Consider the following 25,047-nt stretch of genomic DNA (forward strand, 5'->3'; position numbering starts at 1 on the left):
CCCAGGTCAGGAAGGTCCCCTGAAGAAGGGAAGGGCACCCCACTCCAGTACTCTTGCCTGGAGAATCCCATGGACAGAGGAACCTGGCGGGCTGCAGTCCAGGGGGTCACGAAGAGTCGGACACAACTGAGCATCTTAACACTTTCAGGCCTTTTAATCAGTAACTGTTCAAGTTTATAGGTCACCTGCCATTCATTCAGCAATATTTAAGCACCTTCTGTGTGCCTGGCACTGCAGTGCATTAGGAAACACACAGAATTAGAAATGTGAGTCCAGGATCCCAACCCTGATGGGCTGTGTCATCCTGGCCATGTCAGCTAACCTGTCATGTCTCTGCCTCAGTTGGCTCAGAGTGGGGAGAACACAGTACCTGCTGCAGAGCTGGGTGTGAGGTAGTGTAGGCAAAAGGCCTGGAATTCAGGGTTCACAGCAGCCAGTGCATTCTAGTCTGCTTCCTGCACCCAGTAGGTGCACAGCTGCTTCAGTCCCTTCTCTGCTATCCGCCAGTATGAGGCAAGAATACTTGAGGTCACAGGAGAAGGCTAGGTGGTGAGGGGTGCAAGCCGTTCTGGAAGTGGAGATGCAAGCTTGGAAAGCTTTCTAGAGGAAGTGACATCAGGCCTGGAACTAGAGGATTCATAAGAGTTTGCCTGATGGGTGAGGATAGGAAGGAGCTTCTAATCAGCAGGAACTTTAAGAGAGTGAGGCTGTGTAACCAGCATTCAAATTCCTTTTCCCCAAAAGGGACGCAGCGGCCCATGACTTACACATCCAATCGCTCACTCAGAGTCTGCAGCCTGAAGTTTAGTGGGCAGTTCCAAGTCCAAAACAAACCCCTGATCTTCCTCCAGGGAGCTGCTGCCCCCCAAATCTTGGCCATCTCAGGAGGAGGCAGGACATGGACCAAAGGTCCTGGAATCTGGCCACTTCATCCTCCTTGGCTGCAGCCATCCTGGCTCAAGGACCGTCGTCTCTCACCTCCCAGCTGGCCTCTTTTATTTCCGTGTGGCCCCTTCTACACCCTAATCGCATTACAGTCTGTTCTCACCAGATGCTGAGAAATTTTAAAACTTTAATCAGACCAAGCCATCCCTTGGCCAGGAGACCTCCAGGGTTCTTTCCTCTCAAAGTGAAACACAAGTTCCCACAGTATCCCACAGGGCTGAACCTGGTCTGACCTTCACTCCTCACTAACACTGCCTGGCCCTCCCAGGCCCTCCTCTCCCCTTGGTTCCCCTGGTTCAGCCCACTGGTCTCAAGCTAAATATACCCCAGGCAGGATGGTGCCACAGAGCCTTTGCGTTCACTCTACCCCTGCCTAGCACTCTTTTCTTGCTCATCTTCTGATTTGCTCTTTGCTGGAAGATTTCTTCTTAAAGAGAGAGTTTGAATCATCTTCTGAAAAATGGCAACCCCGGTGCTACCCCACACGCCCTAATACTCATTCTCCTGATAGACTGTATGATAGACTTCTCCACCCCGCACTGGGATGTCAACAAATGAACACAATCATTTGTCTCTTTCTGCTTGTAGGTTCGTCCCCACTGCCTGAGACTGTGCCAGACACAGGGCCACACACCTTTGTTGAATAAATGAGTGAATATTACATCTGAAAGTATTTTTGTATGTCTAGAAGATTGCTCACATGCCTGGGGCTCTGAACTAGAGGCTGGCCTCTGCCCTCATTGAAAATCACAAAATAGCGCTCCACTTATTCCATTGATTTAGATGCCAGTTTGAGGCTCATCACACAGTCCCAAAGTATTTTCTCTCCAATGCCTGAGGGATGAAAGAGCAAACCCAGTGAGCTTATGTCACTTTGTTGCAATCAACAAATCAATAAACAGCATTTTGTTCCCTGGGCGCAGCACAGAAACACCAGCCTTACAGAAGGATGACCCGTGTCAGCACTTTATGTTTTCCCATGTGACCAGGCAGGGATATGAGGCCAGGGGCATGACCTTCCTTCCAGCACGAACATGCCTGACTCCATGAGACTCACAGGCATGTCCTGGAGGCTAGGTGCTTGGCTCACTTATTTATATATTCATTCATTCATTGGCTGCACTCATTTTTTTTTTCTTTTTTTAAACCATGAGATAAAATTCACATAACATAAAATTCCTTGAGCACTCAGAGAGAAGAGGTTGGTGGAGGAAGGAGAGAGAAGCAAGGGAGTTAGCATCTTTGACACCTTTTGTCTGAAGCTGAGTGCCAGGCAAGTAGCTCACTGGCTCCTCAGAGTGACCCTGGATGGAAGGTTCTATTCTCTTCTCCGTTTTATGCATGTGGAAAAGAGGAGCGACTCACCTGACCAGAAGGTGGCAGGTCCGGGATTTAAAAGCAGACCTGTTGGATTTGTAAAGTCAAAGGGTTGTTCAGAGGTCTAGTGAGATGCAGAGTGGAAGCAGAGTCAGCCTGTTCATCTGTAGTAGCTTCTGTTCTCAGTAAATTTCTGCACGGATACTGCATCGTGGGGGCACTGTGGACTCTCTCTCTGAGGGGTGAAAACATACCCACTAAGAGGCAACTGATGCCATTTCCAGCAACACTGGTGGTCCTAGAGATTATCATACTATGTGAAGTAAGACAGAGAAAAGTGAATATCATGTGATACCGAAAGCAGAAGCAGATGTAGAATAGATGTTTTCACGATGTAGGAAACAAACTGAAGGCTACCAAAAGGAAAAGGGGAGGGATAAATTGGGAGATTGGGGTTGACATACAGACACTAGCATATATAAAATAGATAATGATAAGGACCTACTGCATAGCTCAGGGAACTCTACTCAAAACTCTAACGACTATGGGAAAAGAAACTAAAAAAGGCTGGATATATGTATATGTATAACTGACTCACTTTGCTATACAGCAGAAACTCAACGTTGTAAATCAACTATACTCCAAAAAATTTTTAAAAAGGAAAAGAGCAGACCAGCAGCCCAAGACCTGTTTTAGGGCAGGAGGAAAAGGCTGACGTGGGGAGCCTTACCCAGAGTCCACACTCACACAGAACCTACTCCTGATGCCCAGGTCTCTTTCCAGTCTTCAACTAGACACCAAAGGCCAATGTACTTTGTGGTGTCACTCAGCAAAGCCTACTGTTGTTGTTCAGTTGCTCAGTCCTGTCTGACTCTTTGGGACACCATGGACTTCCCTGTCCTTCACTGTCTCCCAGAGTTTGTGCAAACTCATGTCCATTGAGTCAGTGATGCCATCCAACCGTCTCATCCTCTGTCACCCCCTTCTCCTCCTGCCTTCAATCTTCCCCAGCATCAGGGTCTTTTCCAGTGAGTCAGTTCTTCGCATCAGGTGCCAAAGTATTGGAGTTTCAGCTTCATCATCAGTCCTTCCAATGAATAGTCAGGGTTGATTTCCTTTAGGGTTGACTCGTTTGATCTCCTTGCAATCCAGGGGACTCTCATGAGTCTTCTCCAGCACCACAGTTTGAAAGCACCAATTCTTTGGCACTCAGCTTTCTTTATCGTCTCTCACATCTGTATATGACTACTGGAAAAACCATAGCTTTGACTATATGGACTTTTGTCAGCAAAGTAAAACCCATAATGTGCCCTGAATCTCACTAGGGTTTGAGTTTCACAGCCTTCTTGGGTGTTTAAGTCAAAGCCTGATCCTCAACATGAACTCAGGTCTGAACCCCACCCGCTTTTGCCTTTGCCAGTGGAGACCTGCAAGTCACAGGCAGCAGCCACTGTCCCTACAGCACTGCACAGAAGGCAGTGGGCAAGGACAACTTCACTCTGATCCCTGAGGGCGTCAACGGGATAGAGGAGCGCATGACCGTGGTCTGGGACAAGGCGGTGGTAAGGCGGCGGCATCCCCTCCTCCCGGCCCTCCTGGCCCCTGGAAGCAGTGTGTTAGGCCCTTCTGGTTCCTAAATTTCCTTTCTTGCTTCGAGGGAGAAGCAGAATGTACCAGGAGGGCACATGGAAAGCAGGTGGACCCTTAGGAAAGCTTGAGGAAACTTCCCTGGTGGTCCAGTGGTTGGGACTCCAAGCTTCCAATGCAGGGGGCACGGGTTAAACCCCTGGTCGGGAAACTAAGATGCCACATGCCTTGAGATGTGGCCCCCAAATTTTCTTTTTAACTTAAAAAAATTTTTTTCATTAAAAAAGAAATCAGTGTGAGCCCTATAGCATCCTCTGCATGTGCAGATGAGACAGCAGCTGTTTAGTTTTTAAGGATGAAGATATTTTGTTTTGAGCCACATTTTAGTCCATGTAAAGATAACTGTAAACCATGTCTGTGTTCAAGGTTAGGGTTGAGAGCAGGGTACGGAGACTTCCTATTCCATAAGGAATCCCTGGGTCACACCTCGATCACTTGAAACAGTAGATTTTTATTCTCAATTAAACTTGGGCCCAGTTAAACTGACCAGATGTCAGGATGGCCATCGGGAAAATATTAACACACCTTGGAGTGGTTAATTACATCTCTGCTCTGATGAAGCCAGGCCCCTGGCACTCTTTCAAGGTGGCCTGGTTTCAGCGGGCAGAGGAGAAGAAAATTCCAGAGTCCTTGCAAGGACTCCCATTGGCTGCTTTAGATCTGTGCTGTCTGCCCCTTCTGATCCTACTGTGAGCTGCTCTTCTCATCAGCGGATCTCTGCTTCAGGCTACTGGCAAGATGGATGAGAACCAGTTTGTCGCTGTTACCAGCACCAACGCAGCCAAGATCTTTAACCTGTACCCCAGAAAAGGGCGGATCGCTGTGGGCTCGGATGCCGACGTGGTCATCTGGGACCCAGACAAGGTGAAAACCATAACAGCCAAGAGCCACAAGTCGGTAAGTCCTGGTGTATCAGTGACGCTCCTGCCTTGGGTGAACGGGTCTCTGCTGTCATTTTAGGAGCCTCTGGTTAAAAATGATTTATGAATTTTCTAACTAAAATGTGATCTGATATCTGGTATGACTCCGTCATTCTGATTTCTCCTCTGGTTGGAGAGATTGGGAGAGGGGTTTGAAGCAGGCTCAGCTGAACTGTTCTAGCATCTCTCTCTCTCTCTCCTCTCTCCCCCTCATCTCTTTCTCCCTTGGTCTCCGGGGTTCCTGGCAGCATTCTCAGCTGACTCTGCTCTTAATTCTGTGTGGGTGATATAACCTGAGCCTCATAGAATTCCCCAAATGAGGAATGCCACTGTGGCTTTTAACTGACTTCCCTGGTGGCTCAGACGATAAAGCGTCTGTCTACAATGCGGGAGACCCGGGTTCGATTCCTGGGTCGGGAAGATCCCCTGGAGAAGGAAATGGCAATCCACTCCGGTACTATTGCCTGGAGAATCCCATGGGCAGAGGAGCTTGGTAGGCTACAGTCCATGGGGTCGCAAAGAGTCGGACACGACTGAGCGACTTCACTCATTCACTCCACTATGAAGACAGCAGATTGTACTGGGCTGAGTGAGTGCACAGCTGGCTAGTTTTGACTGGAGTTAGTAATTTGCTTCTTGCACCACTTTTTGGCATTTGCAATCCACATTTAGGCTTCAAAAAAAATTATAAATTACTGCCTAGCAGGATCACTTCCGGGTGACTCAGGACACATTAGATGAGCAAATGTTAAAACTGAAAACATATCATCTGCCTGGGTCCTGGGAGGCAGTGGCCACGAAGAGTCCAAGGCATAGTATTAACATCTGTTTGTAGAAAATCAATCTGATTATTTCCCTGAAGCCCTGAGTCCACACCTAAAAACCATCACAAACAATAAGGCTGATTTCAAATCAATATAAAGAATCGATACCTTCACTGTGCGCTAATTATAGAGCACTTGGAAAAACAGAATGGGAATCAAATTCTTGTTTTAATAATAGTCAAAACTGAAGAGTTCCAAAAATGCAATTTCTTCTATGCTAAAAAAAGATTCAATAGAATAAAAATATCCATTCTTTCTAATTTAATCTATAAAGCTGAAGTCATCTTCTCATAAAAATAATGGAGTTGTTTTTTAACTAGAAAATCTGAGTTCCTGGATGGAAAATGTGAGAATAGCCAAAACATTTCTGAAAAAAATGAAAGAACCAGTGCTAATCAGCCCCATTATTAAATAATATTATAAAGCTACAATCATCAAGATAGTGGTATTCAGTTCAGTTCAGTCACTCAGTCATGTCCGACTCTTTGCAACCCCATGAACCGCAGCACACCAGGCCTCCCTGTCCATTACCAACTCCCGGAGTTTACCCAAACTCGTGTCCATTGACTCAGTGATACCATCTAGCCATCTCATCCTCTGTCATCCCCTTCTCCTCCTGCCCTCAATCTTTCCCAACATCAGGGTCTTTTCAAATGAGTCAGCTCTTCGCATGAAGTGGCCAAAGTACTGGAGTTTCAGCTTTAACATCAGTCCTACCAATGAACACCCAGGACTGATCTCCTTTAGGATGGACTGGTTGGATCTCCTTGCAGTCCAAGGGACTCTCAAGAGTCTTTTCCAGCACCATGGTTTAAAAGCATCAATTCTCCCGCACTCAGCCCTCTTTATAGTCCAACTCTCACATCCATACATGACTACTGGAAAAACCAGAGCCTTGACTAGACGGACCTTTGATGGCAAAGTAATGTCTCTGCATTTTAATATGCTGTCTAGGTTGGTCATAACTTTCCTTCCAAGGAGTAAGCATCTTTTAATTTCATGGCTGCAATCACCATCTGCAGTGATTTTGGAGCCCAGAAAAATAAAATCAGCCACTATTTCCACTGTTTCCCCATCTATTTCCCATGAAGTGATGGGACTGGATGCCATGATCTTTGTTTTCTGAATGTTGAGCTTTAAGCCAACTTTTTCACTCTCCTCTTTCACTTTCATCAAGAGGCTCTTTAGTTCTTCACTTTCTGCCATAAGGGTGGTGTCATCTGCACACATGCTTCCCTGGTGGCTCAGACGGTAAAGCGTCTGCCTCCAATGCAGGAGACCTGGGTTTGATCCCTGGGTCGGGAATTTCCCCTGGAGAAGGAAATGGCAACCCACTCCAGTACTCTTACCTGGAAAATCCCATGGATGGAGGAGCCTGGTAGGCTACAGTCCATTTGGTCGCAAACAGTCGGACACGACTGAGTGACTTCATCTGCATATCTGAGGTTATTGATATTTTTCCTGGCAATCATGATTCCAGCTTGTGCTTCATCCAGCCCAGCGTTTCTCATGATGAACTCTGCATAGAAGTTAAATAAGCAGGGCAATAATATACAGCCTTGATGTACTCCTTTTCCTATTTGGAACCAGTCTGTTGTTCTGTGTCCAGTTCTAACTGTTGCTTCCTGACCTGCATACAGGTTTTTCAAGAGGCAGGTCAGGTGGTCTGGTATTCCCATCTCTTTCAGAATTTTCCACAGTTTATTGTGATCCACACAGTTTGGTATTAGAGAAAGAGAAAAGAAAGCCACGCAATAGACTGACTACATACAAGAATTTGATATCCAACAAAGGAGACAGTTGAAATTAGACAAAGACAGTTATTCAATCAATTGTGTTTGAATACTTGGCTCATAGGGCTAGACCTCTACTGTACTCTTGACTGCAAGACAAATGGAAATGGTTCAAAGACTGAAATAAAGTGAAGCTATGAAAGGACTAGAATGATACCTATTTTAAAAAATGATCATTTTGAAGGTGGGAAGACCTAAGCAAGACACAAAACTTAGAAGCTATGAAGGAGAAGACTGGTCTGTTTGGCCACTGACTACATACAAATAAAACCAAGAAAAAAAAAACCTTTATATTGCAGCAGGTAATAATACTTATTACTTTATATGACATCTAAAGGCAGAAGATGAACAGGGGAAGTATTGGCAATACAAACAAAGGGGGAAAATTTTTTTTAATGTATTTTAATTTTTATAATTTTTATTTTAAATTATGAAAGTATGGTAACAAGAGACTTGGAAAATACAGAAAAAAGATTACATATAATTACACTATATATTACAATTATTTTTTAAGTAGATAAATTAAGATTTGTAGTTGGATTTTCAATATCAAACTCTCAAAAATGAATAGAATGAATATACAGAGAAGTAGAAGGATATTGTAGACCTGAAAAGCACTATAAACTATTTCAACATAATTAAGATTTATACAATTTTCACACAACAGTAGGATACAAATTCTATTCAAGTTCTCACAGACAAGAAATTCTTTTAACATTGACTATGTCCTTAGAAACCATTAAGGAAAATACCAAGAGCCTAATAGAACAAGGAGCGTAAAGCTCAGTGACACGAGAAGAAATACACAAAGGGTTTCTCTTCATTCAAAAACAGACCTGACCTTATGTGTAATTAACCAAATACAAATCATCGTAGTAAAATGTTTTCCCCCGCACCAGTGGCTGAGATGCAGGGGTTTACGAGGACAGAGATGAGGTCCGACAAGGAGGGCAACTGACTGATGGGGTTTCCCTGGGAATGCAAAACAGTGCTGCCTTTTCGAAGGGCAAATCTAGGTTAAAATCCATTTATGCTTCGGCCCAAACACCATGTCGAGGAAGATGTTCACATATGCCTGTGTGGACACCCATGTGTATTTATCGTGCTTTTTAGCAAAAGCAGGGATATGACCCTCATGTTTGTCCCTGGAAACTGAATAAGTAAATGATATTATGTCCCTGGCCTGCTGCAGTCCCTGGGGTCACAGAGTCAGACACGACTGAGTGACTGAACCGAACTGATTATGTCCCTGGGGTGGAATCCAGTTCAGCATTTTAAGGAATGTCAAGACATTTTTAACCCATGAGATGTGCTAACAGGAACATTCTCGGAGGTAAGAAGAAAAGCAAAAGTGAAAAAACTGTGTACAGAGCACCTGGAACATGAGATAGTTATTTACACACAGAAAATATCTGGGGGCCCAGGATGGACGTGACGACAGTTTATATACAATAGTCGTTTGTACGGTTTGAATTTTACTTTGTTCATATAGCACCTTTAAGTAATGCAGCAATTTTATTAGCTTCTAAAACTCTGTGTGGTTGTGGAAATTCCTTGGTGGTCCAGTGGTTAGGACTCTGTGCTTTCACTGCCGAGGCTGTAGGTTTGATCCCTGGTTGGGGAACCAAGATCCCAGAAGCCACATTGTGTGGCCCAAAATTAAAAACTAACATTAAAAAACAAAGCCAAAAAAGCCAAAACTCTGTGTGGTTGTGAAATACAGAATGTGACATTGTGGGCAATTTATCCTGAGCCTTGGAAGAATTCCCCAGTGGGGGAATGCCACTGTGAGGCAGGCTTCTCAGTCTGAGGGTGAAGACAGACCTGCTTTTTAAAATGATGTATCTTTTGTACAGTTGGAATTTTTACTGTCTACATGACCTGCTTTTTGAATAATCAGAGAGTGTGGCTGGTGTTAGTTATAGTCACTTTAGGAATTATGAAAGGCATGCGTTATGTTTTAAGGAAATGATTTGTCTTTCAAATCATTTTTTAAAAAGACAGAAAAAATAAAAATGACCTTACCCAGTGCTGGGGGGCATTTCATAGACGTGAAATCACTAAGTAGTCCCCTGTTGCCAAGGTCATGTCCGTTCATCTGATGCCTTCAGAAAATTATTTGGCAGTCTGCAATGAATGCCTTTAAAAAGCTCATATCCCTGTGACCCAGTAATTTAATTTTAGGAAACTGTCCTAAAGGATGTTTTTAAAAATGAGACCCCAAAATGTCCGTGTTAGCCAGAGTGGCTGCATTTCCTAACTCCTGGGACCCCATTCACATTCAAGATCCTCAGAGGGTATTAGTTAGATTATATAAAACCACCAGCAACATGAAAGTTTAACAGTGAGGGGCTGATTATACAAATGCAAGAGCATACAAAGGAATATTACATGGCGCTAAGGTGTTTCCCAGAAAGAGGAAACACTGGAAAATGCCTGTGATGGCCTGTGTAGCAGAATCGCCATCAGGATGAACAGGGCTCATGCAGAGAAAAGCCTGGGGAGCTGATTAAACCCGTGGTCTTGCCCTGCAGGCCGTGGAGTACAACATCTTCGAAGGCATGGAGTGCCACGGCTCCCCGCTGGTGGTCATCAGCCAGGGCAAGATCGTCTTCGAGGACGGCAATATCAACGTCAACAAGGGCATGGGCCGCTTCATTCCCAGGAAGCCCTTCCCCGAATACCTCTACCAGCGTATAAGGATCCGGAACAAGGTGATGGTCCAGGGCCTCTGCCCGAGCCTCCCCTTCCTCCTGTGTAGGAGGAGGGAGCCGAGGACTGGGATCGTGGCGCCATCACCTGTGCGAGGGAGGAGGAAGAGGGAGGAGGGAAGCGGGTGTGAGGCTGGGGCGCTGTCACTGACTCACACTGGGGCCTGCTTGTGTCCCTGGCCACACGCTGTCTCCCAGGACCTAGGGCAGACGCCCACAGACCCCTGGGCGGCTCTGAGCCCACCGGCGGGCTCCCAGCCTCCCACCTGAGCCCCTGCAGGTTTTAGCTTCTCTGCTCAGGGCTCTGTCCCCTGGGGCAGCCCTCAACCCATGCAGAGGGCTGGGGGCCTTGGCCCATTCACTTCTGGGTCCCAGCAGAGGTTTGTGTCTGCAGTTGCTCTGAGCCAGCTGCCGTCAGAGGTGACCCTCTCATCCTTTCTCATCTGTCTGGGATCACCTTCCAAACAAACTACCCAACATCCCTTAATCCACAGTGAAGATAGGCCCTTGGATGCCCCCAGTCCTCGGTTCAGGGGTCCTTGTGGGGGTGTCAGGGAAAGTGTTTTCCTCTTGGAAGTGGCTTTGGAGTTCTGCAGGAAGCTGTGTGTGTGTAGGCATGTGAGTGCGTGCATGCCTGTCTTTATATGAATGTGTGTTAGGTTGTATGTATGCATGTGTGATGTGTGCATTATATGTGTGTGTGTTAGTGTATGTATGTAGGCATGCATGTACATGTGTAAAATTGTGTGTATGCATGTGGCATATGTATTATGCATGTTAGTTGGTATCCAGGCTTGTGTGTGTGTACACACATGTGTGAATTATGTGTATGTGGAGTGGGGGTGTATGGTGTGTGCATGCACATGCATGTGTGCACACGTGTGTGTGTGTGTATTTAGGTATGCCGGTGCATGTGAATGTGTGCCTGTGTGTGGTGCATGTGCAAGCATGTGTGTGCACACTTGTGCATATTCCCAGGGAGACCACAGGTCACTCCCCTGCACGTGGGAATGCATATGTGCATCTTGTCAATCAATTGCTCTTCTCACCCTTCTCTCAGGTTTCTGGGTTGCAAGGGGTTCCCAGGGGCATGTATGACGGGCCTGTGTACGAGGTGCCAGCCACACCCAAATATGCAACTCCCGCTCCTTCTGTCAAATCCTCGCCTTCCAAACACCAGCCTCCACCCATCAGAAACCTCCACCAGTCCAACTTCAGCTTATCAGGTGAGAAACGACAGCAGCCAGTGCTCCCCACCCTGCAGTGGCTCCCAGCGCCAGGAACTCCTGAGAAACGGACCCGCAGCCTCAGACACCTGAGGAACCAAAGATGGGAGTGGGAGAGTCCCCTCCTCCCTTCCTCCTGGGGTTGTGCAGAAAGCAGAGGGGGTCCATGGGGGCAGCATAGAGGTACATGACCCTGGTTTATGAAGAATCTGCGTAAACTGTCGATGTGCTCGTCCTTAATGCACTTGGGTCCACCATGAAGCTGAACATGGAGAGGAAGTCACAGTAGCTGCCTTTGCTGGGTGTATCTTCTGGGTCGGATCTTTAGCTAGTCCCATCCATGGTGGTTTATCACACGCTCATGACTGTTTCAGCCTCACAGCAGCCCTGTGTGTAGAGTCATATTATTCATACTTCTTTAAGGAGGAAATGAAGGCCCCAAGACATTCAGTGTCAAAATGCCAGGGCTTGATGCTCAGGGAATGTGTGTGGACAAAAATCAGAAGTTCCTGCGGTCCCTCAGCCTTTCTGAAGGCTTTTGGGATGCGTGTCTGCAGTTTCATCCGCTCACCACACGAGGGCAGGCGTGCATGTGTTGGGACCTTGGAATTTCGATGGAGGCGTTTGCGTGGGTTACTTGCTGTGCCAGGTACTAGGAAGATGATGATGAACAAGACATGGCTGGGCAGCCTCAGTCCAGTCCAGAGGTTGGCAGCCTTTTTCTTAAAAGGCCAGATAGTAACTATTTTAAGTTTGGTGAGCGAAGAGGCAAAATCTAAGACTATTAAAAAATGCAAAAACTATTCTTAGTTCATGGGCTGTACAAAAACAGCTGAGTTTTGTCGATTTGTGGTCCAGCAGGAGTGAAGGGCATTTAAATAGAAAGGCAATATGGTTGGCAAAAGGGAGAATGGAGGGACAGAGAGAAGATACCAGTTTAAATACCAGTTTAAATTGGGGGGGGTGACCACCTACCACAATAATTCAGGGATCATGCAATGGGGGCCATGAATTAAGGGGTCCCTCAATCCAGACCTTCTTGCCTTCCCTGAGCCCATTTGTTCTGGAAGGAAAAATCTTCTGACCGGACCCTCCCCACAATCCTCCTCCTCCCCAGCATTATCCAGCTTTCAATATTTACTTAATACGTATTGATTGAGTGCCGGCACTGAGCTTAGTGCTGGAATTTTAAATCTTTAACTGCAAGAGAATGCATGAGATTGGAACAGATGGTTAGCTTTGCAGATTTAAAACAAAAAAGGCTGTCCCTACCTCCATGCAGATCTGCCCGTGGCAAACGGGGTGGGTAAATCCAGCTCTGAGTGTTCACACACAGGCACACATGCATGCCCACACATGTGCCCCCACACGTAACACATCAAACACCTTGGGAACGTTGGACTTTGGGGATAGACCACTTGGGGCTAGAATTCGGGCTTTTCTGCCCTGCAGTGGTGCCCCTACAATGGGTGACCTGAGCCTCAAATTCCTCATCTGTAAATTGGGGGTAAAACAACACCCCTTTCACAGGACTGCTCTGTGCCCTGAACTCAACAACATATGCTAAAGCACAAGTCTGTGCCTGCACATAGTAGGCAATCAGTAATTATTTGTCCCCCTATTTTGGGCTTCCCTGATAGCTCAGTTGCTAAAGAATCCGCCTGCAAGGCAGGAGACGCCTGGTTCGAATCCTGGGTTGGGAAGATCCGCTGGAGAAGGGATAGGCTACCCACTCCAGTATTCTGGCCTGGAGAATTCCATGTACTGTGTAGTCCGTGGGGTCGCAAAGTCAGACACGATTGAGCAACTATCCCTTTCCCCTGTTGCAACAACATGAGGCCAGACAAGAAAAGAGAACAGGGTGGTCAGTGCCGCAGGAGGGTGGCCCCGGGACCTCCTGGGGCATAGAAGAGAGATCACTCGACCCCGTGGAGGTCAGGGAGCCTTCCCAGCGGTCAGCCTGGACTGCAGGGTCGGGAGGATGGAGGGCTGGTCGAGACAAGGGCTCCATGTCCCAAGGGCTTGACATGGGGACATGACACGAGAGGGCAGGAGCAGCCGGCGGAGCTGGTGTCCACACATCTCCGAGTGACTGACTGGCCGTGTCTCTCCCCAGGCGCCCAGATAGATGACAACAACCCGCGGCGCACCGGCCACCGCATCGTGGCGCCCCCTGGCGGCCGCTCCAACATCACCAGCCTTGGGTGAAGGCGCTGCACGGATGAGCCAGAGTGAAGGATTCTGGAAAGGACGTCCATCCCTTACCCTGCCAGTGTTTGGAAGCCCACAGTTGTGTTTGGTACTGATGGAGGGGGGAGGGAGATGGAATGATGTTCTTTCCCTTTTTTTGGTTTAGGAAGAAGTGGTACTAGTGTGGTGTGTTTGCTTGGAAATCCCCTGCCCACAGTCGTGTGTTCATCTGAGTCCACCTCAGAGCATGGCATCTCCACAGGCCCCTCCTTAGTGAACACAGGTTCTGACCTTGTCTTGTACTGTTCCCTCCCACTCCTGACGCCACGGGCTCCATGGTTCTCCGAGTGGTTCCCTTGCACCCCTCTAGCTGTTCTAGGATAGTTGATGCATGTTACTAAGTTATGTATGCGAGTCCGTGCGTGCGTCTGATGGAAGACGGCCCGAAGACCCAGGTAGACAGACACGAAGTCCAGACCTCAAGCCCCCGCGGAGGGCAACTCCAGATCTCTCACAAGGAAAGTGTGTCCTCATCGGCCCACCCCCTACACCCCCGGTGAGATCCTGGGTGGGTTCTCCCAGCCAAGAGAGCCCCCCACCCCCACCTGCTTACCGAGAAGCATCATCTGCGTCCTGTGTCAGGAACCCTGGTCTCCGTGGCGCCGGTAGCTCGCCATGTCTTTCCGGTCTGTGTGTGTCCTTCCAGCCAGCTCCGGACTGCAGGCCAAGCCAGGTTCACCCTCAGAAAGGGGTCTCCTGCCCGCATTCAGGGCTGAGGACGGTGGGGCCACGGCTGCTCCTGGTGCCCGTGTCCTGGTCCCTCCAAGGCGGATGATGGAGCAGTCAGATTTTTAAAGTTTTGTACATAGTTTTCCTTTGTAATCACCCCCATTTTTACTTAATGACTGACTTATTGTGACTCTTATTTCTGAATTCAAAGCTTGTGAAAAAATAAAATCAATGGCCCATTCCCGGACTGGGGTGTTGGCATTTAAGTGGCAGTTGGTTGGGTGCACATGCTTGGACCTTCCCCTCATGGTAACCAGACAGCGGTGCTTACTTTAACAAGGACTCGTTAGGTGGTGGGGGACACAGAGGAGGGAGCAGAGGGAGCCGGTGGTGATTTGGGGAGTGTTAGATCCTGAGACCAAGGACGGGAAGAGGAGGAGGATGGCTGGCAAAGGGCCGACTTCTCTGGTGCAGACACTCTCACTGTAGCCAGTTCCAAGCTGAACCAACAGGAAGCCTGTGAGGCTGCAGTCCACACACTGTAGGCTGGCTCCGGTGCACGGTGCTGTGGTACCCGTCCCAGCAGAGATGGTCGCTCCTGTGCCACCTCCCCTGCACTGGGACATGGAGCTCAGGCCAGGGGACCCAACACAAACGTGTCCCATAGCACCAGAGCCACCCTACAGTGTATGGATTGCGGTGTGTACAGGGAGGGCCAGTGCCCTCAGAATCGTTGGCTTCTCCTCCAGTGACTTAACTCATGAAGCAAGAGAGCAAGAAGAGGATTCCTGAACAAAAAGGCTTCTACTAAGTTGAAATTCCCCTCCTCCTTCCCTCCCTCCCTTTTTACTTCCACCAAGTATCTAAGGAGTGCCTGTTTTGTACTAGGCATTGTGCTAGTGGGGAGAATGCAGTGGGTATATATTAGAGGGGGAAGGTCAGGTATTATTACCCAAACTACACACCATGCCAATTGCTGTAAAGGAGGCATTTTGCAAGGAGCAGAGAGTGCTTATCTCCCACTCTTTGTGTCCCCATAGAAGGAGAGGTGCCCATTCTCTGGGGCGGGGGGGTGGGGAACATGGGGGCTCTCGGCCTCTTCCTCACTCATTCTCCCCCAGTGGAGGGAGAAACTACCTGATTTCTTCTCTGAACTGAGCATGCTAACTGGCTCCCTTCCTCCATCCATGGAGATGAATGGCTTTAAGAAACATACTCCTTGGATGTGAATTTACCACAAAGTTAGTGATGTTCACCAGGTGACCCTGGGAGGCTGTGGGCTTGTCTGGGATCTGGGTTAGGTCAGGTTGAGTTGTGTTCAGTGGGGATGGGCATATGTGCAGTGGAGGTATTGCCAGCCATCCCGGCATAAATGGCCACTCCTGTGCCAACTCCCCTGCATTGTGACCTGGAGTTCAGGCCAGGGGACCCAACACAAACGTGCCCCATAGCACCGGGCACCAGAAGTGCACCCAGACGGGAAGTGTGCCCAGCAAGGAGGAGAGGCGAATGTTGCAGAGCCAGAGACTAGTCCATGGACATCTCTCAGCCGTCAGATGCAGCAGTAAGTGGAGTAACATTAGGGCAAAGAATTACAGGAGTGGTTAGGCGATTCATTGACCTAAAAAATTAGGGTTTTTTTGTATTTGTGATTTTGTGGAATTCATCAAGTTTTAAAAATATAATTTGTTCTGATCTTTCATTCTGAATATGTATTCACTCTTAATATCTTTGGTAATTTTATTGGCTTTTTAATGAAACTCCCAAATACACAAGTTCCAGACACCCTCCCATCTCCCCACCCCATCCCTAATCCCTGCCAAATCTGGGTCCCCTTGCCACTCCTCTTATTGTTGTGGGGGTGACCCCATGGAAGAGGCTTGTGACTGGGGCCATGTCTCTGTCTATGGAAGGAAGGAGTGGGCAGGTTTAGTTCAGGAGAATGTAGGAACAGGCTCTTTGTGGACACCGAGTCCCCATTTGGCTTCACCAACTACAAAGCTGATATGCAGATGTGTGTAGCTGCTTTGCCTCTATCTCAGCTGGTTCCAAACTTGGATGAGAAATAGAGTGTTATCTACCATCCCCTCTCCCATCCCAGCAACAAAAAGCAGAGACAGTTCTTAAGAGCGAAAGAGGAGGGTCTGATATTATCAAGGAGGGCAGGGGAAGCTCTTGGAAGTTGTGAGTGAGCCCTGTTGAGATGTCAGCACGACCAGGAGCTAATGAGGCAAAGGGGATGGGAGGCGGAAGTGTTCCTGGCAGAATGTCATGTGGCAAGGCGATGTGGTAGGCAGAGGGTGTGGCCTGCATGAGGCCAAGAGAGGAGACAGGTTGGATGCTGGGTGAGGCGAAGGCATCAGCTGGGCTGAGGGGTGGCTAACACCAGACCTCACCAGACCCGTGGTCTATGTCAAAGATTGTTTTTTTTTTTCCTCCTAAGAGCAAGGGATCGCCACTGAAGAGCAGCCGTCAGATCTGTGTTTTAGGAAGTGTGGACAGATTAGAAAAGGGTGGTCCAGGGCAGAGGGAAGAGCAGGAGCAGTTAGGAGGCTTCTATAACAGTAGCAAGATCAGCACTCAGGTGATGAGAGCAAGGCAGACCCCTTGGCTTCATCCCAGCAACTCAACTACTGCTAAGTCACTTCAGTTGTGTCCGACTCTGTGCAACCCCATAGACGGCAGCTCACCAGGCTCCCCCGTCCCTGGGATTCTCGAGGCAAGAACACTGGAGTGGGTTGCCATTTCCTTCTCCAATGCATTAGAGTGAAAAGTGAAAGTGAAGTCGCTCAGTTGTATCCGACTCTTAGCGACCCCATGGACTGTAGCCCACCAGGCTCCTCCGTCCATGGGATTTTCCAGGCAAGAGTACTGGAGTGGGGTGCCATTGCCTTCTCCAAGCAACTCAGCTGAGAGAGGCTAAATTTGCACAAAAATTAATCCGCTAAACTTGTCATTATATTATCCCTCATGAATCCCTTCCATTTCACCTCTTTCCATCACTGTAACCACCCACATCCTGTAAGAACGGGACACAACCCAAACGGAGGGAGGGTGGCTGAGATGTGTTCCCCAGGGCCTTCTGGCCGCTTCTCTCTCCCCTGGCCCAGGGTGAGCAGCTCATGCAGCTCAGTGTCAGGCCTGAAAGCCCTCCTCCACACCTGGCTGTCCCACCTGCACCCACCATCGCGGGTCCTGTGGCTTCCAGGGGTCCATGTTCCATTGTGATCACAGAGGCAATTCCATTATGAAAGACACTCCCAGTCAATTTAGGATGTGATGAAAACAGACACAGCCCACAAGCCTTCATGGAGAGTAATGTGCCCCACACTGTGACAAGCAGCCCAGCAGCCTGTGACATATTCCCTTGGGCTAAGGAAGCTCCATTTAAGCAAAATCATCACCCATGCAAGATTGGTGGAGGTTGCTTTGCTGCTAGTGATCTGAGGATTCTGGTGCTGCCAGGGAGTCTGCAGTTACCAAACCCTCGTCGTCAAATCAGACATTCCCAACATAGGAGGCATTTGCCTCCAGACTACCTCTGGGCACAGGACCCACGTGACAAAAGCAATTTCTATGTAAACCAGGTTCTTAGAAGACTGCAGGAAGGAAGCCATCGCTTGTTACAATACTGCAGAATAAGGTAATTTTTATTTAGCCACAAGAGGGAGCTGCTGGTTAATTTTGGAACTCCACTGGGTGCCAGCCCAGTTAGGATTTGAGGATGCTCTGATGGTATCCTTAACAAATGATGCAACTAGCATGGATTCCTTCTTCTGTTAAGGAGCCGCTCTTTCCTGACTAAGAGAGACTAACCTGGGTTTTAAGGAATATAAATTCAGACCACAGATGGTCGGTCCAGAAAATCCCTGAGACCGGAGCTCCTAGAACCTGAAGCCGACTGTGTACTGGGAATTCACGGAGATGCTAAACTCTCGTCCCAGAATGGGACTGGCACCCTCTGCCTTAGGTCAGAGGATGATGCCCAGCCCCCCAGCCCCCCAGGGAACATCTGGTGGTGTTTGGAGACACATTTTGTTGACACGGTTGGGAGTGTTCCTAGCATATTGTGGGTAGAGGCCACATGTGTGCTAAGTCTCTTCAGTCATGCTCAACTCTTTGGCAACCCTGTGGACCACAGCCTGCCATCCTCCTCTGACCATGGGATTCTCCAGGCAAGAATACTGGAGTGGGTTGCCATGCCCTTCTCCAGGGGATCTTCCCGAGCCAGGGATCGAACCCGCATCTCTTAGGACTCCTGCACTGGCAGGTGGGTTCTTTGATGATGCTAAACATGCCATAATACACAAGATAGCCCCCATCTCCAAAGAATTTTCTCACCTCAAATGTCCACAGTGCCAAGACCGAGAATCCCTGATTTCAATGAAAAGATCAATTTTCTTTCTAGGTGGGAATGGCCTCTCCTGGCAGTGGTTGCTCTGGAAGCTTCTGGATATTCCCAGCATCCTCTGGGAGAAGCATTTCTCCTTAGGGGAGAGCAGCTGTCTAGCAGAAGGCCTGATGGTTCCCAGAGGAAGTCTTCAGGGTGGGCAAGGCCTCCCTGCATGCATGTTCAGTCACTCAGTCGTATCTGACTCTTTGCAACCCCATGGACTGTAGCCTGCCAGGCTCCTCTGTCCATGGGATTTTTTCCAGGCATGGAGTGGGTCGCCATTTCCTACTCCAGGGCAGGGCCCCCTACCTAGCGCTTTAAATGTCTCCAACAGAAGATAATGCTGCAAGTACCATTATGCCTGTATGGGTCCTTGAGTCCCTAAGGTGGGTGAGGACAGGCCCACAGGCGAGGGGTTCCATGGTCTATGTCATGAGACCTGAGACTCAGATCCCCTTATGGAGACCAGGCCAGAGCTGCCGGCTGAGCCCAAAGAAGGGACTGGGTCCTGATGAGAATCCGGGTTGGCCAGTGGTCACGGTGCACGGGACAGAGGGAGTGGGGGTGACGAAGATGCAGGAGAAAAGCCCTCGCCCAGAAAACACCATCAACACCTGGTGACCCTTCACCAGTGGCAGAACTCTACGGGGCGGCTGGAGAGCAGAGGGGCCCCAGGAGGGACTGAGGCCACCTAGCCTCGGCTAGGGCAGGTCTGGGGGCATCAGCACTTGGCAGAATGGGAGATTATAGAGGGTCACGAAGGAAGGGCTCCCCAAGGAACTGAGCCATGTCTCAAAGCCGAGGGGACATAAGAACTTGAAAAGATGGTTCCCAACACCAGGAGCTTGTCACTTTCACGGCGGTAGGGTCCGCCTTACTCTTTTAGGTGTTTCCTGGGACTCTGCCATCCATTCTCCAGCCCCGCACAAGCCGGTGGGCAGAGGGAAGACCCCCCCACCCCCGGGGTGGCGAATCCTCCTGGGGGAGGGGCAAGCAGGCTTCAGAGAATGCCCGGGTCTTCAGGGCCCGTCCCGAGCAGCCTTAAGCTACAGGTGGTTTCTTCTCTTTAGCATCTTCTTGGAATTCTCGCCATCACCAACTTCACTTTCTTGCTGGCTCAGCCTTTTGCTGCTTAAAAATAGGGAAAAAATGCACTTGGTCAGAACAATGATTCCAGGTCTGTCGTGGTGCAGCCATGCATCCAACCTGATCACGTGAAAAGGCGGTGACAGGCTGTCGAAACAGTTGGCATGTTGACATGGGCTGTTAAGAAACAAAACTCCTAGCTCCCCTGTGCTCAGTGGGAGGCCATCCGAGCGCCAGAAGGAACAAGAAACCCACGCTCAGAGGACTGCGGTACCCCAGGATGGATCCACCCTACCACCAGTCCCGAAGTGTCTAAACCCAGTGGCCCTGATGAGGCCTGGGATTGCTGGCTATTCTGGCTGGATGCTGATGGGTCATGGCTAACGCAGCCAAACCGGACACTAACAACAGCACCAAGACTTCCTGTCATCACCCATCAGTTCTCAGACCTGAGTCAACACCTGCAAGACATGCCGGTTTTCCCGCCCAGGTTTCGGAGACCAACAAGGGCCCCGTTGTACCTGAGAGATCCTGACGTGGGGCCCCCCAAGGCAGGGTCATCATCCTGGGGACCCCCAGTGTCCCCTCTCTCTCGGGGTGCTGGCTTCTTCCTTTTGGTCCTCAGGGGCTTCTCTGCTGAAGACACGTGAACCAGACGTTGGCTCGGGTAGTTTCTCTTGGCCTCGCTTCACCCCAGCCTGGCACTCTTTGAGGAGCTCTGGGGCCCAAGTGCATTTGGTACCTACTGCTCTTAGACTTGCTTAACTCACAAGGAAACTGAGATCTCGTGGGAGGTGAGAGCTTGCCCAAACCCACGCGGCCGGGAGGTGGCCCAACTGGGATTCAAACTCAGTCAGTCAGGCTCCTGCTGTGTTTATGCCACACTCAGCCAGCCTGGCAGCTTCCTGAAGCAGTGAGAACCTGAGAACACAGCGCTGGCACTGTAGCTTTTATTTTAATAGCCCCCTGTGATCTGTGATCTCTTTTTCTAAAGCGTTTCCCCAAATTTTTGAATTTTGTTTTGTTTTTTGGCCATGCCATGCAGCATGGGGCTTCCCTGGTGGCTCAGATGGCAGACAATCTGCTTGCAATGCAGGAGACTCAGGTTCGATCCCTGGGTGGGGAAGATCCCTTGGAGAAGGGAATGGCACCCCACTCCAGTATTCTTGCCTAGAGAATCCCCATGGACAGAGGAGCCTGGTGGGCTTTAGTCCACAGGGTTGCAAAGAGTCGGACATGACTGAGCACATATATCCCTCCCTCCTCCACACAGCATGTGGGATCTTAGTTCCCTGACCAGGGATTGAACCCACACCCCCTGCCTGGGAAGTGCAGAGCCTTAACCACTGGACTGCTGGGGAAGTCCCTGGCCTTTCTGTGATTTTACACACCTTCTTGCCACAACACCTGTGATGTCACTGGAGTTTCCACCGGCAGGGGGAGAAAGACTAATGATTCCCATTTCACAGATGGGGAAATGGAGTCAGAGATGAGAGTCGACTGCTGAGCGGACTTATAGCAGGTTGGAGGGCCAGGGGTCCAGCAGGCATCCTAGTCAAACCTGCTCATCTACAGACAGGACACAAAAGCCCAGAGGGGGTACACGTGGTGCCTGAGGTCACACACCGGTTGGGGGCAGACCTGGGGGCTAGAATCTATATTCCTGCTCAGCCAGCCTGCAGGGCGCTCCTCCTATGACTTACCTGAGAGCCCACGTTTATTCGAAAATAGTTTGCTTTCCACAAGAGGTACCCGGGCCAATGCTGCCAGCTCTGAGATGAAGTTCTGTTCAGCTTCCTGGATGTGAAGAGAGAGGGTCAGTGGGGCCTCCCTCTGCCGTGCTCTGCCTCTAAAGCCCCTTCCATCAGATGGAGGTGGATGCACTCAGAGTGGAGACAGGACAGCATTCCCACGTGGAGCGGTCTCTGTCTCCCCGAGAAGCATCCAGAGAGGCCTGGAGGGGCCGAGGCACGTGGGATGCAGGGGCAGCTAGCCATCTGTCCTCATTCACTTGGGCTGTGGGTCCCACTTTACAGATGAGAATACTGAGGTGTGAGGGACTCCGTGAAGGCAGCACAGAACCAGGATCTAACCCCCCTCTGCCTGATCCCTTGGGGCCTCAGTTTCCCCACCTGTAAAATGCCAGGGGTAACCCACTCTTGGCTGTAGATGAACCTAAGGCCCTCAGCTCAGGGACTATCTACAGGAGACCCTCAGGGAATAGAGGTCACCACACTGGCTGTCATATAACTGTTGTTGTAGCCACACTGCTGGTGAATACTCAGATGGGTCAACACTGTGCTCAGCACTCCCTTTCTGGAATATCTGATTTCTTTTTAAGGGCAGCTGCTTTGCTTTATCAGAGAAGGCAATGGCACCCCACTCCAGTACTCCTGCCTGGAAAATCCCATGGAGGAGGAGCCTGGTAGGCTGCAGTCTGTTGCTAAGAGTTGGACACGACTGAGCGACTTGACTTTCATTTTTCACTTTCATGCACTGGAGAAGGAAATGGCAACCCACTCCAGTGTTCTTGCCTGGAGAATCTCAGGGACCGGGAAGCCTGCTGGGCTGCCGTCTATGGAGTCGCACAGAGTCGGACACGACTGAAGCGACTTAGCCGCAGCAGCTTTGCTTTATAGCCGTACCTTATCATCTCACACTGAGGAGATTTTTCTGGGGTGAAATATCCACTTTACATCATGAAATATGAGCGTCCTGGATATTCTAAATAAAGTGCAAGCCTCGGGCCCAGCAGCACTGCCTGAATGATGCTAAGGTCAGCCTTAACACCGAGAGGGCCACGGGGTGGCGATTCGCATACAAGGGAGATGCTCATTCTTTTCAGCTCAACAGACAAAGCTGATGAGTGGTCCGGGCCTGGCCCCAAGCTGGGCGCTGCAGACCCCGGGGGAATCGAAGTTCATAATCGAGCTGCAAGGCCGATGCGTCATTAGCCCAGGAGACTCGCGGAGGCTGAGGGGCTCCGGAGCGGGTGTGTGGTCCCCACGAAGGCTCCTGTGCCTGCGTGACGGGTCACGTGACCACGAGCTTGGCCTGTCACTATTTCCACTCCCCTGTAAACCACTGCCCACAAGGCACAGGTGCGTTTTCACAAGTTGTACCTGTAGCTGGGTCTCAAGCTGGGCTTCCAGATGGTCCATGACCCTCGCCTTCCGCCTCCGCGCGTCGCGGCGGGTCCGCTGGTGCGCGGTGAACTGAGCCAGGAACTTTTTCTGCTGCGCCAACATCCTGCGGGAAGGAACGCGGCCGTCAGCGCTGCCCTGCCGGCGGGTTCATCAGACCCAGCGCGACCCTCCCGCCAGGACCTGCTGAATCAGCGGAACTAGTGACGGATAGCCGAGCCCTCGGGGAGAACAGAGAGGAGAACCGCCATCGCGGCAGGATTTATCGAAGCCACGCGAGACGCAGTTGCAGCTCGACTCCCTCTGCCCCGCGACTGACTCATCAGAAACACAGATGCGCTCTGATGAACACTAGGGAGTTTACAGAGTCTCACACACAGATTTTTCACTTGATCTTCCGGGTGGTTTGGTGACATCCGCGGGACAGAGAGGAGAAAAGCTCAGGAGAAGCTCAGAGGGCCGGGGTGGTGGGGGGGGGGGACCCTGAGTCCCACACCTGCAAAGAGTTTGGGCTGCAAGTGGCATCTTCGTAGGAGAAAAATCATTTAATTCCGGGGTGTGGCGAGGGTGGGGAGTGGGTGAGATGGTCCCCTGAAAGGACCCATCTTTGTTTAAAATGTCAGAATTGCCCTAGCTCCTCCCTCTAAAACAGAAGGCTGTTTCCCAGAAGGCAGAGTCTGAGAAGTCCTGAATAGGACAGCCTCATTACTGCGAGTGGCAGAGGCCAGAGCTGGGGCTGAAGCAGGGTCCCTGACCTGGAGACAGCCCCCCCACCTCCCTTTCAGGAGCAGAGACCCCCTCCCCTCCTCAGCAGACCTTCCTCTGGTCCTCAGCAAAGGGGAACATTCAATTCCACCCACCCTTTTTCCACAATTGTTTGCTGCCATTGTTTTTTCCTTCTTATGATTGGTTTTCTGAAAGACGCTGAACTTCTAGAGCTGAAGGCAGAAGACACCTTTAGCATCAGCTGTCCACGGATTGCATCTGAAGGCACGAAATTCCACCAGCTCTTGCTTCATGCTCTTCTTTCTACCAGTAATATCTTTCCCTCTTTTTTTGCTTTTTCTGGTAAACTATTCATCCTATAAGACCCTTTCATCCATCCTTCCATCCACTCATTCACTGATTCACAGAAGTATTTCTAGACTTCCAGGTGTGATGCTGGGTTTTGAATAGTGGACTCATAATCTCTGCCCTTTTAGGGCCCTACTTTGAGCTGAGGGAAGGGAGAGATATCAAACAAGTAACTGTGATGCAGCTGAGGTCAGGGCTCTGCAGTGTGGTCTTTCTCACACCTTCAAATAGGCTGCATTACTTTGCTGAGGCTGCTTTAACAAATGACCCCAAACTAGGAGGCTTCTAACAACAGAATCTATCTTCTCATGGAAGAGCCCAGAAATCTTCAGCCAAGGAGTCGACAGGGCTGTGCTCCTTATGGAGGTTCTAGAGGTGAACCTGTTCCCTGCCTCTTCTGGTGCCTGCTGGCACCCCTTGGCTTGCGGCTGCATCACTCCAGTCTGCCCCTGTCGTCACATCATCTTCTCCGTGTGTGGTCAAATGTCCCTCTGCTTCCCTTGCTATCAGCCAGGGTGATGGCCTCATCTCAAGATCTTTAACATAAATGACATCTGCAATGACCCTTTTTCCAAATAAAGTCACATGTATGGGTTCCAGCGGGGCTTCCCAGGTGGCTATAGCGGTAAAGAACCCAGCTGCCAATGCAGCAGGCATAAGAGATGTGGATTTGATCCTTGGGTCTGGAAGATCCCCTGGAGGAGGGCATGACAACCCACTCCAGTATTCTTGCCTGGAGAATCCCATGGACAGAGGGACCTGGCGGGCTACAGTGCATGGGTTCACAGCGTCGGGCATGACTGAAGTGACTTAGCATGTATGGGTTCCAGAGCTTAGGACATGGACCTTTTGGCTTCCCCAGTAGCTTAGCTGGTAAAGAATCCACTGATTTCTGGGTTGGGAAGATCTGTTGGAAAAGGGATAGGTGCCCACTCTAGTATTCTTGGGCTTCCCTGGTGGCTCAGCTGGTAAAGCATTGCAGGAGACCTGGGTTTGATCCCTGGGTTGGGAAGATCCCCTGGAGAAGGGAACGGCTACCCACTCCAGTA

At 49.8% G+C, this 25,047-nt stretch overlaps 2 protein-coding genes across 6 annotated transcripts in view; one reads left to right on the forward strand and one right to left on the reverse strand.

The window, feature by feature from the left end:
- Positions 1-14,549, forward strand: part of CRMP1 (collapsin response mediator protein 1) — a 67,058-nt gene extending 52,509 nt beyond the window's left edge. For both annotated transcript variants that reach the window (XM_040238354.1, XM_040238356.1), the window contains exons 10-14: positions 3,683-3,824; positions 4,636-4,806; positions 9,981-10,160; positions 11,218-11,383; positions 13,500-14,549. In XM_040238354.1, the coding sequence (XP_040094288.1) occupies positions 3,683-3,824; positions 4,636-4,806; positions 9,981-10,160; positions 11,218-11,383; positions 13,500-13,591 (751 nt within the window). In that variant the 3' untranslated portion in view covers positions 13,592-14,549. The remainder of the gene's footprint in view (positions 1-3,682; positions 3,825-4,635; positions 4,807-9,980; positions 10,161-11,217; positions 11,384-13,499) is intronic.
- Positions 14,550-17,920: 3,371 nt separating this feature from the next.
- Positions 17,921-25,047, reverse strand: part of EVC (EvC ciliary complex subunit 1) — a 91,999-nt gene continuing 84,872 nt past the window's right edge. Inside the window, exons 18-21 of one of the 4 annotated variants that reach the window (XM_040238359.1) lie at positions 22,904-23,030; positions 21,485-21,578; positions 20,303-20,414; positions 17,921-19,826 (exon numbers count right to left, since the gene is read on the reverse strand). In XM_040238359.1, coding sequence (XP_040094293.1) covers positions 19,742-19,826; positions 20,303-20,414; positions 21,485-21,578; positions 22,904-23,030 — 418 coding nt within the window. In that variant the 3' untranslated portion in view covers positions 17,921-19,741. Of the gene's footprint in view, positions 19,827-20,302; positions 20,418-21,484; positions 21,579-22,903; positions 23,031-25,047 lie in introns of all 4 variants that reach the window. The other 3 variants (XM_040238360.1, XM_040238357.1, XM_040238358.1) reach the window with 3 other exon arrangements.

Source organism: Oryx dammah, unplaced genomic scaffold (genome assembly GCF_014754425.2).
Source record: "Oryx dammah isolate SB20612 unplaced genomic scaffold, SCBI_Odam_1.1 HiC_scaffold_3, whole genome shotgun sequence".
In the NCBI taxonomy this organism is placed as follows: Eukaryota; Metazoa; Chordata; class Mammalia; order Artiodactyla; family Bovidae; genus Oryx; species Oryx dammah.